Source organism: Zosterops lateralis, assembly GCF_965231275.1.
Source record: "Zosterops lateralis genome assembly, chromosome: 2".
NCBI lineage: Eukaryota > Metazoa > Chordata > Aves > Passeriformes > Zosteropidae > Zosterops > Zosterops lateralis.
The window spans coordinates 16,510,257-16,525,898 of record NC_139763.1 but is presented as its reverse complement, the minus strand read 5'-3'; the positions used below and the strand labels follow the sequence as shown (position 1 = coordinate 16,525,898).

The following is a 15,642-nucleotide window of genomic DNA, read 5'->3' as shown; positions in this document are numbered from 1 at the left end:
ACCAGGTAATGGTTGTCGTTACCTGCAAGCAGAGTGCTCCACAACTTCAGTGCAAAAGGTTTTGCACTCTGATCACAGCTACCAGCATCTGGCAAAGAGATTTTGCCTGGTTTTAACTTTGTTTTGGTCTTTTTTTTCCTTGTAGTGGTTGATTAGTTGGTTGGTTTTAGTATTGTGAAACAATCTGGAGAGACCTGGAGTTTTTCCACTTTAGGAGGCAGGAGTCAGCCACTGTAGTACTGCAGCAATTGAAACAGTTACATTCAACCAGTTTTGGCCACACTGTTACAGCTCTATGGGGGACTGGTGGAGTTTCTACATTTTTGTTTTCCTTCTATCTTGTTCCAGTTTCTGAAATTTTCACCAGCCCTAGTGCTCCTCAGGTGGTGGATGAAGACTTATGTTTAAAAGAATTTGAGAAGAAGATTGATGTTCCAGACTCCTATTATGGACCACGACTCTCCTTCCCCCTTACTGTTGAAGATGCCAATGCTCTCCTTCATGCTTTCAGGAATGAACAGGTAATTTGCAACTAGCTTGTTTTCTTTTTTTAACTTATTTGACATCTGTCAAGTTGTAGTTCCACAATCCAATGTAAGGCTAAACTGGTGCCCAAAGAGATATTTCACCCTTCTTTTACATCTCATTACTTTTTCCTGCTAGTCCAGTGTGATCATAAATGTGCAGGGTAAGCTGCCTTGGGAAATTGATCTGGCAATAAGCTAACACAGTAAAATCAAAAGCAGACAGTTCTCAGACAGATGAGTTCCCATATTTGGTTCACTACTTTGCTGCATGACCACCAGGCTCGGCACTGGAAAGGAGGCAGGGACTAATGAAATGAAATGGGAGTCCTTAGCAGCTGCAAGGCAGGGGTTCTCAGTGAGAGTGCAGGACTGGGCAAGGTGTACTAAGCTAAAATGGAAACTAATTATCATATTTTTATGGGTTAAAGGTGTTCATTGTTTGGTCCTCTGTCTTTTCTCCCCCACCTCATTCTTTTAGAGGATTTAAGGTGTAAAGGGTTAAACACCTCATTGCAGGGTGCAAGACTCCACCATAACACTGGAGTGACTATAAAGCATTGCTAATGTAGCAGAACAGAGTGATGGCACAAATCTCTGAATCTCAGGCTGCAGCTTCCAAGGCACTGATGAGGCTGTTCCTCATTCTCGATATTCCTGAGCAAGCCCTTTTGTTGCCCACAAGATGAGGGTGGAGCAAGGAGGCATTAAATGGCACAGCTTTGTTTGAACTTGTAATTATTTGTGCTTAACAATATACTGTATAAAAGGGGCAAGGGTCAACATGCTTTTTAATTTACTAAATAAGAATATTTTTCTCCAGTAAATTTCTGTGGAGGCTGATTGTAAAAGTACCAAATATAAAGCGCATGATAAATGAGCCAACCCAGACTTCACCTTACTGTCCACTCTCCTTTCATTTACTATGGCTGGCATTTTATTAAGGAAATGGTTGTATGTAATTGGCCCTTTTGTTTGCTTAAAAGCATGAATCTTGAAAAGTCATTCTGTAGCTCATCTTTCTCCTCTAGCAAAATTCCTCAGATCTCTGTTGGAATTAAAAGCTTTAAAAATCACCTACTGACAAAATTTGTATAAAAGACATTAGGAGAGAAGACCAGAAGATTCAATGTTGCATTGTTATAACTTCTTCACTGTGAACAGGAAGATAACCCTTACCAAGGCAGCCCTTACTGGATTTTTCTTGTCACTGTTTTTGCAATTTGCTGAAATATCATTTATGGCCTTTGGGGTTGTTGTTTAGCTGGGGGTTTTTGGGCCTTTTTTTTTTTTAATTTTTTTTTTTTACTTGTGTTTTGGAGGTTGTGGGATCTTGTTCTTGTTGTTTTTTTTTTACTCACACCTAGAATGATATCCTTTTTATTATTTTTCCCAGTTAATTTCAACAGATGGCCTTATGCAATGATTCTGAGTGCTGTATCTTATCTCTTCTGAAAAATGGGAAGAGTAGAAACAGTACAGTATAAAAAAAGTGGGAAAATCTGTAAAACAAGTTCAGTAAGGGCTCCATGTCCATTCACTGGGAAGCAAATGCAAAGCTATAAACACTCCTAATTCCCAGCACTAGGCCATACAGCCTGTACTCATGTCTGGAGGTCTGCACTATACATAACCTTGGCAGTACATATCCGATATTAATAAAACAGACAGACCTACTGCTAATTTAAAGAAATCTTCCTTTTTTACCTGCTTTTTCTTCTCACAGCTGCTTCATGCCCGCTATGTACTGCAGCTGCTAAGTGAAACTAGGAGGGTTCTCAAGGAGATGCCAAATATCACCCATCTTTCAACTTCCTACTCCAAGGACATAACTGTCTGTGGTAAGGTGCCAGAGAAGATAACTGCTTTGGGCTATGGGTTGATATTCTAAGTGGTTAGAGAATTATACTGACATTTTCAAATTTTGCCATTAGAAGAAACTTCTCAGTGCCCTTTAAAAAATTATATATATTTTAAAATTTATTTTTCCCCACAAATGCATAAATTGGAGCAAACAAACAAACAAAAAATAAAGTCCCTGAGTCATAGTAAGTATATTTTAAGAAATTCCCTTACCTCCTCTTTCCTGTTCTTGTTTAACATTTGTGAATGAGTCAGTATTAATTCAGCTAACACTACAGTGCAGCTTAAATACTCCTGCACTTCCACCTCTAAAATGCCACCAAGTATTTTGATTACTGGCTGTAAGTCTCACCTCTTTCTCCTCTCACTGAGAAAAAGACCTTACTCAGTAATGATTTTAATGATTTTAATCATAATTTACTCCATAATGATTTTAATGAGGGTTTATTATGGATGGCAAAAAAGACCTTTCATTGACAGCACGATTATCTAGAATAAATTGAAATTATAATAACTCCTCATTTCTAGGGAGACCCAAGAGGATGGATAAGTCTTTATACAACCAACAAATTAGTCTCATGGAATGATGTGTCACACAGTAAAGAACTAAGAGCTCTTTGCCCATCTATTTTGTTACACTTTTGTAAATTATGGATAATGGGATGCAGTATCCTGACTTGACACAGAAAGCAGTAGCTGCAAAACAGAACAATAATGGTGACATAACTCTTGACATCTATCAGTGTGTGCTGTGTGTAATGGTAAAGTGGTACAAGGGAGGTACTGTGAGACAAGATAAACAAATAGTGTTTTTTAAGATGTGGTTATGGACCTACTTTGCTTGCCAGGAAAGGGTTTGTTTAAATGAGGTTTTGTATAAACAAAAACTCATTAACCAAGCCAATAAGACCCCTTTCTAAACCAAGGAAACACAGATTCATGCTTGTTCACAACACAACATTTTCTCATTAAATAAACATTCCTCTTCATATTTGTATTGCATTTGCACTATGTAAGCAGCATCAAAAGGGATCCCTCTCTTGTACTGAAACTAAAAGCTTTTGTTACCAGGAAGAGCCTCTGCAGAAGACTGATAACCCATTTTTAAGTATATTCAGTCCAAAATTTTGATTTCCTTAAGGTATCACTCTCCATTCCTTAGAATTTCAAATTAATAATGCAGATTAAATATATACCTGAAATGTTTACACCCACATATATGATAAATATCTATCATAGCTTGAAAGATCCCTTAGAACAAATTTGTCAGGGTCATAATTAATCAAAAGTTGCACAGAAAACATACATACATAAAATTGTTACTTCTCTTTTCCTAATCATTGGTGGTAAAAGCAAATTATCACAGGTTTTGAAACTTCTGCAGCTTTATGGTAGTGGTGAGCCAGACATGAGAAGGCTGGCTCTGTGAGCATGAAATGCACTCAGGTTCTCAGGGAATCTGTGCTGCAGTGATGCTTTGTGTTGGGGTGAAATCCTCCTGCCTGTTCCAAACAAACCTCTCAAAAAGGGCCCAGTCTGTCATCCCTGTGGCCTTAGCATTGAGGCACACAGGTGTGGACAGTTCTTGATACTCTCCATCACTTCCTGTTGCCAGTAATCAAACCCTGTCCCTCTTCAGTTGTGCAGTAGAAAAAGGGCTACTTTGGTAAATTTAAGCCCATTAGCATGTAGAAGTCTATTATATTTCAAAATGTCTTTTAGTGCCATTTTCTGGGTTTATATACATAAGGAAAACATGAGGAAAAACTTGCTAGGTCCAACTAATTCTAGTTTTATAATTTCAGTTTCTTCCTCCTCTGTTAGAAAATGTTAAAAAAAATAATGTTTTTCTTTCTTCTAGGAGATTTGCATGGAAACCTGGATGATCTTTTGCTGATATTCTATAAGGTAAGTAGGTACTCTGTGATGTAGCATTTTCACTTTATGAATTTTTATTAAGAACAAATATTTATGTGTGACAGATTTATCACCTTAAGAACTGCTCATATGGTGTGCATACACCACACACACAAATCCTGGAACAATTTGGTGTCTTCATCAGAGCTTTTCCTTCTTCATAGCCTCCTGTTCACTGTGAAGGAGATAGAGGAGATGATTATTTTTCTGTATGCTGAACTGCAGCATGAGCCAAAACTTAAGAGGACTCCTTGCAAAGTCTCCAAAGTTCTGACACTGTTTTAAGTTCCATATTGACTGAAGTCTGCTAAAATCGGGAGCTAAATGAGTTCCTGATGTAACACTACACCATGGATACTTTTGACACTCAAAAAAAAAAACAAAGCAGAAGCTTTCATTTATGCCTTCCACTGATACTGCAGGTTCTTTGGTTTGCTTTTGGGTTGGTTTGGGGTTTTTTGGTTGGTTTGGTTTGGTTTTTTGGGGGTTTGTTGTTTAGGTTGCTTTTGTTTTTAACAGGAAACAAGAAAGAGTGGTGTTTAAAAGCTTTTTAAGCCTTGGAAGCAATCACATGGTCTGCCCAAAATAGAAGTACTTTGGGCACCCTTTACATATCTTTTTTATCGTGCTAAAAAAGCATAGCTCTGTTTTACTGATGTGTAAAACGAATTAAGCTCCAGGCTAGCTTTCCCACAATTGTATGTTTAACTGAAGATGCAGGAAATGTTGTGTATTTAGTTTCACATTTATCTTCAGGATGAATCACCACCTTTGATTGAGCAGGTACTCTCTTTGATTTGAGCTTTCCGGTGGGGAAAGGGTTTGTGTCAGATCCTTACACATTCATCTGCACTAATTGGCGACTGAAGTGAGCTAAACCAGGTGTTTAAATGATGTCATTCTCCCCCTCCTTCCAGCTTTGTCACACTTCATCTGACACTTGTTGAATATAAATGTGGTTGTTTTGACCCAGTGCACTTCAAGTCTGTTGAACTATAGTTAAAGTATAATCAGACCTTTTTAGAGAGTCCTGCTTTTCTTACTAATCAACCATCTTTAACTAGTCCTTGGCTTGCAGTCTTTTCGTTGTTTAACTCTCTTTTTAAAGCTGGAATAAGAGTATGATACGTATTGGTTTCCTACATAGAACCTGGAATAGGAAATATAACTATTTTGGAGATAAATGCTCAGATATAATTATATTTACAACTGCAATCAGCCTGCATTTTATTTTTTTTGGAGTAAACAGATGGCAGTTCTTCCCCCCCCCTCCCCCCCCCCCCCCCCCCCCCCGCAATGGATGGTGTAAAGAAAAATAAATAAACAACTCTCATCCTGACTTCAGTAAATTCAGAGCCACAATGCCCACTGACTTCAGACTAGAGATAACATCCAGTTGTTCTCTGTTAAACTTCTTAAACTTCTAGGGGAGTCCCTTCCATCAAACCAAATAAAATGGGCAAATGTTTTGTCATTTCAAAGTAGTTGAGACTATAGAGAGCATATGATAGAGCTGATTAGTTATTTAGAAGTGAATTAAATTACACTATTTTCTGTCCCCTCTGAGCAGTTTACTTAGATGAGCAGTGAACCCGTTTGGCTTCTGGGATCCATTTTTTCTCTCCTTCCCAAACTCTGTTTCAGTTGGAAGGGATTTCATCCTCTCAGTTGGTACAAACTACAAGAGGGTGCAATCCTAAGCAATGCCATGGGAGTGATCTTGGTCTGCACAGGGCTGTGCAGAGCTGAAATGGATTCTGGAGGCCTGCAAGCAGACCAGGTTTGTCTCTTCCACAAACCACTCCCAGATAACACACAGAGTTGTCAATCTACAGCATACTGATACATTGCTACAGCTGGTTTATAATCCTTACACCTGGTTTGGCTGAAGCTAAAACACTTTTTTTTCCCCCTCAATAACCAGTTTGTGAGTCAGTCCCTGCATTAATCTTTATTAAAATAGAGTGTTTCCTGATATTCTTTGAAACACTTGAATTTTAAATTATGTATTGCTAAGTTAGATTGTTGAAGGGATGCTATAGATAGAAATAGCCTGAAGCAGTAGAAAATGCCAACAACAAACAGAAGTTAATTAATCACTAACCCAGGAGATACAGTAATGATGCCCAGCAGCAAGTTGCTAATCATTAGAGGGCCTTGTTTGCCTCTCTGACATGTCAGAGGCTGCAACAGCCTTTAATTTAGTTTTGCTCTCATTGTGGGTTGAAACCACAGAAAAAAAAAGTGCATGAGTGTGGAACAAAACTATAATGTCACATTGAAGTTGGAAGTCCAAACCAAAATTAAAACTCAAATTGTGTGCAACCTTTTCCAAAAGAAGGGTGAGAGAATCTGGAGACTGCTCCAGTAGATGTCTTTCCATGAGGACTGCAGTTAGAGTGGTTGTGTGTAGACTCACAATCTGCTGGTGAATTCACATGCCTATTGGTTTTAAGGCAAAGCTCTTATTTATTTATCTATCTTTCCAGAAACTGCTGCTGAGTTTCTGCTGTCTGTTCCACTACTGAAATCCATCCTCTCCTTTTTAAAATCGCTTCAACCCACTGCATTAGAAGAGTCTCATACATTGCCACTCCTGCGAGCACAGAGCAAGCACAGGCCCCTTCTAAGTTAACTTGGAAAGGGCTCAGGACAGGCTGTAGCAAAATCCAAAGAAGCTGAATTTACAGCAGCCAAGATGGAGAGACCAGGGTTCACTACTGCATCCTAACATGAAAGCACAGGACACTGATTGGGACAAAAAAGGGTACTCTCATAAGGATTCAAATGATACATTTCATTGAGTCCTGGGCCACATTTATTGCATCCTGCAATAAACCCACTAAGGCAGAATAGCAGTAATGCCATAGGAACACAAGAAAGGCTTGACAATGACGCTGTAGATATATTTAAGGTGGGATGTCTTGCAATGCTGCCAAACCTTTTAGGAGTGGCTTCTGCAGTTATAATGTAATTTTACAGATGTTCTATTGATATTTATTGTGCATATCAATTGAGAAAACAGAGGTTTCCCTTTTCTGGCAAGTCAAAGTTGAAATACTATTTCTGATACTCATGACTGGAAATGAAGCTACATCATTTTGGTGGTGCTGCATTTTCTGTAAGCTGATGGCACCCGTTGATGTGTTGGTAATTAATCAAATAAAACATACCGTCAGTTCAAAATACTTGTTTTTAATAAGTCATGATTTATAATAAAGCATTTCTCTGTATCTTCAGAAAAAAAAAAGTAAGAAATACCTGTATATATAACCTCTCAGATTTGTGAGCTTTCAAGTATATCTTGGCTCTCAAGAGTAAAATTCAAGTAGTGCTTTCAGGATTAAAGCAATTGAAATCAAACTCTTCAAAGTTCTGTCTTAAAGATTTTATATCCTCTGGACTATAGTCCTTCTCAGGAGTTTTGGAAGCATACACTGCAAACAATGTAAATATATGAAATCCATTCAAAGTTGCATCAGAAGATAATTTTTCATGTATTTCTTATCTTCCATTCAAACTGAATTACTCCCTTCTGTTTGCAAGTGCATAATTTCCTGGCAACAGTTGCAATAACAGAAACGTATATTTTACTACAAGACTGATGTTCCTTTTGGTACCTTTCAATTTAATTCAATAGGTAGAGGAAAGGATTAGAGATGGCATTGTAAGAACAGGCAGAGAGGTCCTCTTTTCTCTAATGGCTCAGGTTGTCTCATATGAAGGGTTTTATTCTAAGCAGTGGAAATAAAGAAATGCTGCATTTTAGATCTCTGTATTATGCAGAATTTTTTTTCAGAATTTCTAGCAATGGGATTTCATTTAAATGGTATTTCCTTTATTACAGTAGCATAGCAGCCTCTCTAAGTGCCCTTTTTTTTCTTTCTTTCTGCAGAATGGTCTCCCTTCAGAACAAAACCGCTATGTCTTCAACGGTGATTTTGTCGACAGAGGGAAAAATTCAATGGAAATACTTATAATCCTATTTGCATTTCTTCTTATCTATCCCAATGATTTACACTTGAATAGAGGAAACCATGAAGACTACATCATGAACCTGAGGTAGATTTTGGGGGTGGGACAGGTAATACCTAGCCTATCACTAGAAATATTTGAGCTTTTCAATGCTACTTTAGCCACTGTGACACAATAAAAAAGAAATAATGTTTTATTAAGTAGTCAAGTGTAGCTTTGACTTTTCAGCACGTGTGTGGGGAAGGAACATAACCACTACACACAGACATTTGAATGAGAATCACGTCTTGTCTTTGATCTAATCATAATCCAGTGAAGTCAGAGGGCTTAGTGCAGCTTCCAGAGTATCAAAACTGGGGAAGGATGGATAGAAGTATGATTTTTTAGTTAAAACACATATTTAATGAAATCTGATTAGTTAACTTTGAACTAAGTTTTCACTTCTCTAACACAAGGGGCATGTCAATATCCTGCCTGTACTCAGAGGAGCTTCATTAGTTGGAGGTGTCATTGCAGGAAAGCTGACACCCTGTTCTCTGACACTGACATTTGCACTCAGCTGTGCAGTGCAGCCAAGGGAGTGAGCACAGCCAGTGGCTCTGGCTGTAGTCAAAGTGTGACTTAGAGACATAAAGCGTCTCAGAGATGTGAGAACTCCTCAGTCCTACTCCCTACAATTCTAAGCTGCCCTGGAGAGTCTTTGGGTGACTGACTGGTGGGTAACCTGCTGTACCCCTTGGATCATTTGATGTGTGCACACAGGATGTATTGCTGTTTTAACACAGGCCTCTGTATTTGTACCTGGGTGAGAGGCCCATAGTTCAGTCCTACTAATGACCCACAAAAGAGAATCAGTTTCACATGATAGTTACTTTTTCAGTGCTTAATTGAAAATACCCCAACAAACAACAAATGTAAACCAAGATCAGTTACTTAATCTACAAGGTAGGAAAATTCCTCCTCAAAATAGCTGAAAATTTTAACTAAGTCTGTGATGGTACGGGGTACACAGATGTATTCCTGTCTATCACTCTTTGCTTTGCATTTTGATTAGCAGCGCTGCACACTGGTAAATTTGAAAGCTGAGTGTTGTGAAAATGCCTCTTGATGAAGGATATTGTGGTGTTAAAAGAATGAGGTATCAAATCCTTGTCCCTTCTGGGGGAAAAGACATGACAGTTGGATGAAGCCCTGAGCAATCTGATCTTGTGGAAGATGTCCCTGCCCATGGCAGGGGGCTGGAATGAGATGATCCTTAAGGCCCTTTCCAAACCAAACCATTCTATGATATGATTTTATGATGATATTATATTTAAGACAAAAACTCTCTGAAGGTTTTGTGGGAATTTTTGCCCATCCTCAGGTTCCTTTGGAATTTCTCTCTGGTATCTAAAAGGTAGAGCTGGAAAAAAGGCCTCCTAATAATTATTGGGCTGGATTCTGTTCCCTCTATTATGTACAAGAAACCAGTTTAACTCAATTTTCAAGAGAGAGTGCAGGAAAGCACATTTCAGCTGAGGTGAGATGGAATGGCAGGTGAGAAAGGGGGCTAGAAAATTCCAGGAAAACACCATAGCATGGGAAACCATGCAGAAGGGGCACATTGAAAACCAGTTCATGATGCTGTCTTGTTTTCAGATACGGCTTCACAAAAGAAGTTTCAAAAAAGTACAAGGTAAGATTCCTCCTCCTTCTCCTAAATTTTTTTTTTTTTTTGTAGTCTGGCAGATGTAAAATGAAACCTGTGTAAACAAGAAAACTTCAAGCCAGTTTATTTAGGTGTAGAACGGAATTTCTTTAGTGATGTGGATGAAATTATTTTGGCCTATTAGTGGAATAACTGACAAAACAATTTTCAGTGCTAGTCTCTTATGCCCAAAGATCTGTGGGATAAAATAAATAACATCTGTAAGACCAATCAAGAACACAAAAGAGGTGACTATGAAAGAAAAAACTAAATGCTACAGAGACAATCAAATGGCCCTAAAGTCAGAAGATGTTTGTCAGGGTTGCAGTTCAGGATATCACCTGAACAAAACTGTTCCTAAAAACTATGCCAGACAATTCAGCAAAATCTTGAACTTAGAAGCAACAGAATCTTCCAGAAATAGGATCTAATGTAAGACTATCTTTTACAGGACCATTGGAAACAGATTTTGTGTCTTCTGCGAGATGTTTTTAGCTGGCTTCCCCTTGCTACTATAATTGACAGCAAAGTTCTTATCCTACATGGGGGGATTTCAGACACCACAGATTTGGATTTCCTGAATGCACTTGAGAGAAGTAAGGTAAAAGATCATATTCATGTGAGGGTAATTTTGTTTTCTTTTAAAAAATTTTTGGTACAAATGCTAGGATCAGGTAATTTGCATTAGGAAAGGAAATGATAGGAGTATAAGGCATGTAAGAAAAATAAAAGTCCAATTTTTGTTCAAAGTCAGGGCTTAAGAAGGAAGGTTGCAGTAGGTGTTGAGAGCCAGTTGTCTGGCTCTCCTCTTAATATGAGTCTTTTGACCTTAAAATAGCTAAAGCCACTTTAGATGCATCCTCCTGCAGGGATGACACATTAGCCAGAAAGTATGAAAACTACTTGATTCTTGGGCATTTCCTTTAAACACTTTAGAAATCAATCTAGCCACATATTTCCAGCACTGCCTTTTTTCCTGGGGCTGTGCTTCTGCCATCTGTTGTGTGGGGGAAGTTCTCCACCTGTGAGGTGCTCCCTTGGCAGCAGATGAATGTTGTACATGTGCGAGAGCCTTTCCAGAAGGATCAAAATTCAAAAACTGGCCTTGATAAAATAGAATCTATTGCTTTTTGGGGATTTAGAAGACAGAAATATTCATGTTTTTTTCTGAAATGATGAGCAAACACAGATCTTTCAAATCAGTGGAAAATGGTGTGGGATTTGATCTCAGTTTGGACAACTTAATCAAGATGTCTGCTTGTGATCAGGGTGCTGACTCCTTACAGTCACTGGAGATCCAGGAGATGAGGTGGAGATCATTACTTAGGGACACATCTCCAGTGCTGTTCAAGGAAGTGCCCCATTGACCAGGGATTTCCTCTCTGGCCTTTGCCTCCGAAGAAAGTCTTCTCTGGTGTCCCCTCCACCAGTCCCCTTTAGAACAGATGTGTGTCTGCCCCCTCCACTAATTTACAGACATAGTGGAGCATCTCAGATGGCATGGGAGACCAATGTTTGAGCAACTTAGTGAACCCCGTCATCAGTGTCTGTGGAACCTAGAGCTATTTTTGTCATCCTCATATTTTCTAAAGCAGAAATAAGACTTTGCAGGACAGTCAGCTGTGTCTCTTTTTTAAAGATATGAAAAAGGGCATGAATACTTCTGATGATTGGAGTCTAGGCTCTGTTGGCTGCACCACTGTGCACTAAAACTGAGTGCCTAACCACTGATAGAGGTGTCCTAACCATGAGCTGAGTTCTGCCCATGCTTTCGCCAGGGCTCAGCTCTGCATGTTTCTCATGCAGTGTCTGTGAAATGCAGAATTAACAGGTCAAAGTTGCTGCCACAGGAGAATGTTGCTAATGAGACATGTGTGGGCCACAACCCAGGGCAGTGTCACTCAAGGCCAAGTGATGTATTTTAATTGGTAAAGCTGGCAGCTGACAGGTTTGAAATACTGGTCAGTGCATTGGCGAATAACCCCATGTTGTGCATTTTGTTTTGAATTAGTCCTTTTCTTTGTTAAAGAGTAAAATCTGGGGGTCTGTGGACAATGTATGTTTTATTGGTTGGTGGTTTTTTTAGTTTGGGATTTTTTTGCTTTGCTTTGGGTTTTGTGGGTTGGTTGGTTGCTTTGGTTTTGGGGTTTATTTTGGCTTTGTTCTGGAAATAAGCTAGTGTGAGAGAATTTCAAATGAGAAGACATTCCCTGGAGAAGAATCTATGTTAATGGTCATTCATGGAACCATAGTGTACCACTCCAAAAAAGCAAATGACCATGCGTGTTGGAGGAGTTTGATTTAACAGTGTAAGGCCTGATGTAGTATTTCATCAGTTTCACTGCTGCCTTCCTGATTCTCAGTTTAATTGAGCCAAATTAACCAACAGCACGGTACTGTGTCAGAGCAGAAGTGAATGGAGTTTCACCTTCAGTACAATATGAATATATATTTTGTTTCCAGGGAAGCTGGGCACTGAAGTGTCTTCCCTGAGCCCAGGCTCTACCTGCTGTATAGTGAGACCTTAAAATTGACTGTGTTTGGAATGAGTGTGTGTGTCTGGATAAGAATATGAAAGCAGCTCTGAAGAGCCTGGTTACTGATAGGTATAAAGCAAAATTTCTGCAAATGTCAAATACCTGCAGCTTCTCCCAAACCTTGAATTCAGGACATTATGAGAGTTAACATTAGTTGAACTCTCAAGGAATTTTCCTGAGTACAGGAAACATCAGCTGATGTGCCTTTCAGCCAATATCTCTGTACCAACTTCTGTTGTTGTGATGGTAACTTTTTTTTTTTTTTTTAAGTTGAAATCTTTGATGCGGCCACCAAAGTCAGTGAGAGACAGACAGGACCAAACAAAGAAGAAAATTCCCACATCCAAACCCAGTAAACACATTGCCAACCAGAACGTTGCAGGGAAGACTCAACACATCTCTTCATCGGGCTTCACTGAGCCTTCAGGCTCAAATTTGCCTCCAGACCCCGCCCTGAAGGAATGGAAACAAGTAGGTGAAACCAAAGACACGCTGATAACAAACCCCTCCCGCACAAACTCAGCCGGTGTTCTGTTCAGGCAGTGTGTTTATGAGTCTGAGGGTTCTATCTCTTAACAGGAGAACAGTCACTCTAAGGAGTATATTAGATACCTGTTCGGCTTTTTGGATGCTTTTTGTAGAGCTGGTAATAAAGGCTTGAGATTTTATACCTTCCAAGTAAAATTCACTCAGAATTTTCTTTTCTTAGCCCTCAGGAGAAGGAAACTGCTCAGTAGGGAATGGGTTTGCCTGCCCTCATGTGGTTGGATCTGTTGGTACATAAATGGTTGTTGGTTTAAACAGGTCAGACTGAAATTGTTGGTGAGATAAAGCCTTTTTTTGGCTGTGCTTTTGGCAGCTGAATGCTGATATAGCCCAAAAAAGCCACCCAGCTCCTGAGACCTACAGGCAGATTACTCAGAAGTGTGAAGATTTTGTCCTCTGGCTGTTCATCTTGAATATCACAGGCAATATAGAGCTTTTGTTATACTGTCATTTAATAAATTGTGACAATTTGGAAAGCTTAATTACTCTTAAAATCTGATTTCCCAAGATACCTATCTGACCTACAAACTAACATAATGGCCACAAGCAAGGCTCCTGTTTCCCCCCCAAATCTGACACTGCCTCAGCTAATCAAGCATCCATTAAGCCATGCTCACAAACATGAAGTGGAATGTGTTAGTGCAAAACTTTCCCAGAAAAGTTTAAACAAACACATTTTGAATAATGTTTGCTGCTGACTAGAATTAAACCATGATAATTCATCTTCATGTCTGAACTCTGCTAAAATGCTAATATGTAAAATGTTGATTTGAAACACAATCTAACTGAAAACAATAAATCCAAAGGCAATTCTTGTCGTGTTTAGAGCAGGTACTCCCAAGCTTAGGTAAAACCACTGACCGGTATGGTTATCCAGTCTGTGCTGGGAAATAGAAATTGCCTCTCCTACCTACATGTGAAGAAGGCAGCTTTTGTTCTCTTTAAATTAGCCCAGGTACTGTTCCTGATGCACCTGCCCAAGTCTGAAAACCTCAGCTGTGAAAGGAAGTACATTGCTGAAATGATACTTATTCTGAAACAAAAAATTTCATCCAAAATCTAGATAATGTTTCTTAAAAAGTAGAACAAAATTCTCAACCCAAAAGAACATGCTCCTGAAAGGAAGGAAAAACCCAAAGACCTACATGTTAGCTCAGATGTGTTTTCTCCCTGTACTGTGGGGCTTTTGCTGTGCCCAGGACTTTAGACAGCCATAGCCTATCAGTCTTCCCCTACTATAAGTTCTCACTTGCTTGAGTTTGCTATTTATAGATCCTTGACATTCTGTGGAGTGATCCAAGAAGCCAAAATGGTTGCACACCAAACAAGAGTCGAGGAGGAGGCTGTTACTTTGGTCCTGATGTCACTGCCAAGCTGTTTGAGAGGTATAATCTGAAGATGCTCATCAGGTCTCATGAATTTAAGCCAGAAGGTTATGAGATCAGTCATGATGGGAAGGTAAGATGCTTCCATGTAAAGTAGAATTCTCCTGTGAATTTCACAGGAACATCCACAGTAGATTTGTCTGCAAAATTTCTTGTAAAAAAAGAGTCATTTTGTTAAACTGGGTTTGGAGGAACTTTGTCCTAGATAGGTATTACAACAAGTTATTGAGTTCTGAGTAAAAAAAATTCTTTACAGCTTTAGGGAGTGGGGACCAATTTATTACTTACATGAAAACAAATGGACATCAACAAAATGCCCAACAAGAGTTGTGTGTAAATACAGTTCAAGAGATGCTCTAAAGCTCTAGAAGCCTTTAACTTACTGATTTCTCTTCTGGCCCTGCTTTTTAACATGCTCAGTTTGGAGGCCAACATGAATCCTGAAAACCAGGTATCTCTTAGAAAGCGGTTTCTGTTAAACAGCATGTTGTATCTCACTGTTCTCTGAAGTCTGTCAGGCCAAAACTAAAGGCCCAGAGCCCAGAGACTCAAAAGGCAAGAGCAATTTGGTGAATGACATAGTTTTACATGTAGACACGTAATTTTGTAACCTGGATTTTTTTCTCAGATCAGTTTCAGAAATAAGTGTCAAGAAGGGCTGTTCTGGCCAATGCAGTTTCTTTGTTTCCTGTGTCAGGTTATCACCATCTTCTCTGCCTCCAACTATTACGAAGAGGGCAGTAACCGGGGCGCTTACATCAAGCTGACTCCTGAGCTGACCCCTCGGTTTGTGCAGTACCAGGTCAGCAAGTTCACGCGCAGGCAGAATCTCCGCGAGAGGTAAAGCTGTGTGCTGCATGCACTGAGCGTGGGCTCACCTCACGTGTGAATGCACCTGCAAATCTACAGCTTGATTGAATAACTGAACAGGCATCCATTTTCATTGATTCTCACTGGTTTTCTATTTTACAGTTTAAAAATTAATACAGTAGACAAAATATGTTCTAAGTGCTTAGCTTGGTTTCCTGAGAAACTCCCAAAGGTAATTACGTGAGGTAAACAGTTAGAACAGACTATTGTCAGGGACTTATAAATGGCCTGCACCTGTCTGCTTGAAGGCTGCAGTGTTAATCTGGACAAATCCTGTTATGAACTGAGTCTCAAAGTTTATCATGACAGCTTTGCCATGCCTAGTAGTGTGGTCAGAT

The 15,642-nt window shown here is 39.3% G+C and overlaps 1 protein-coding gene across 1 annotated transcript in view; it reads left to right on the top strand.

The window, feature by feature from the left end:
- Positions 1–15,642, top strand: part of PPEF1 (protein phosphatase with EF-hand domain 1) — a 34,642-nt gene that overhangs the window by 14,913 nt on the left and 4,087 nt on the right. Inside the window, exons 5-13 of the mRNA XM_083855821.1 lie at positions 349–521; positions 2,251–2,365; positions 4,249–4,295; positions 8,200–8,366; positions 9,918–9,954; positions 10,418–10,567; positions 12,774–12,974; positions 14,322–14,507; positions 15,132–15,274. Coding sequence (XP_083711947.1) covers positions 349–521; positions 2,251–2,365; positions 4,249–4,295; positions 8,200–8,366; positions 9,918–9,954; positions 10,418–10,567; positions 12,774–12,974; positions 14,322–14,507; positions 15,132–15,274 — 1,219 coding nt within the window. The remainder of the gene's footprint in view (positions 1–348; positions 522–2,250; positions 2,366–4,248; positions 4,296–8,199; positions 8,367–9,917; positions 9,955–10,417; positions 10,568–12,773; positions 12,975–14,321; positions 14,508–15,131; positions 15,275–15,642) is intronic.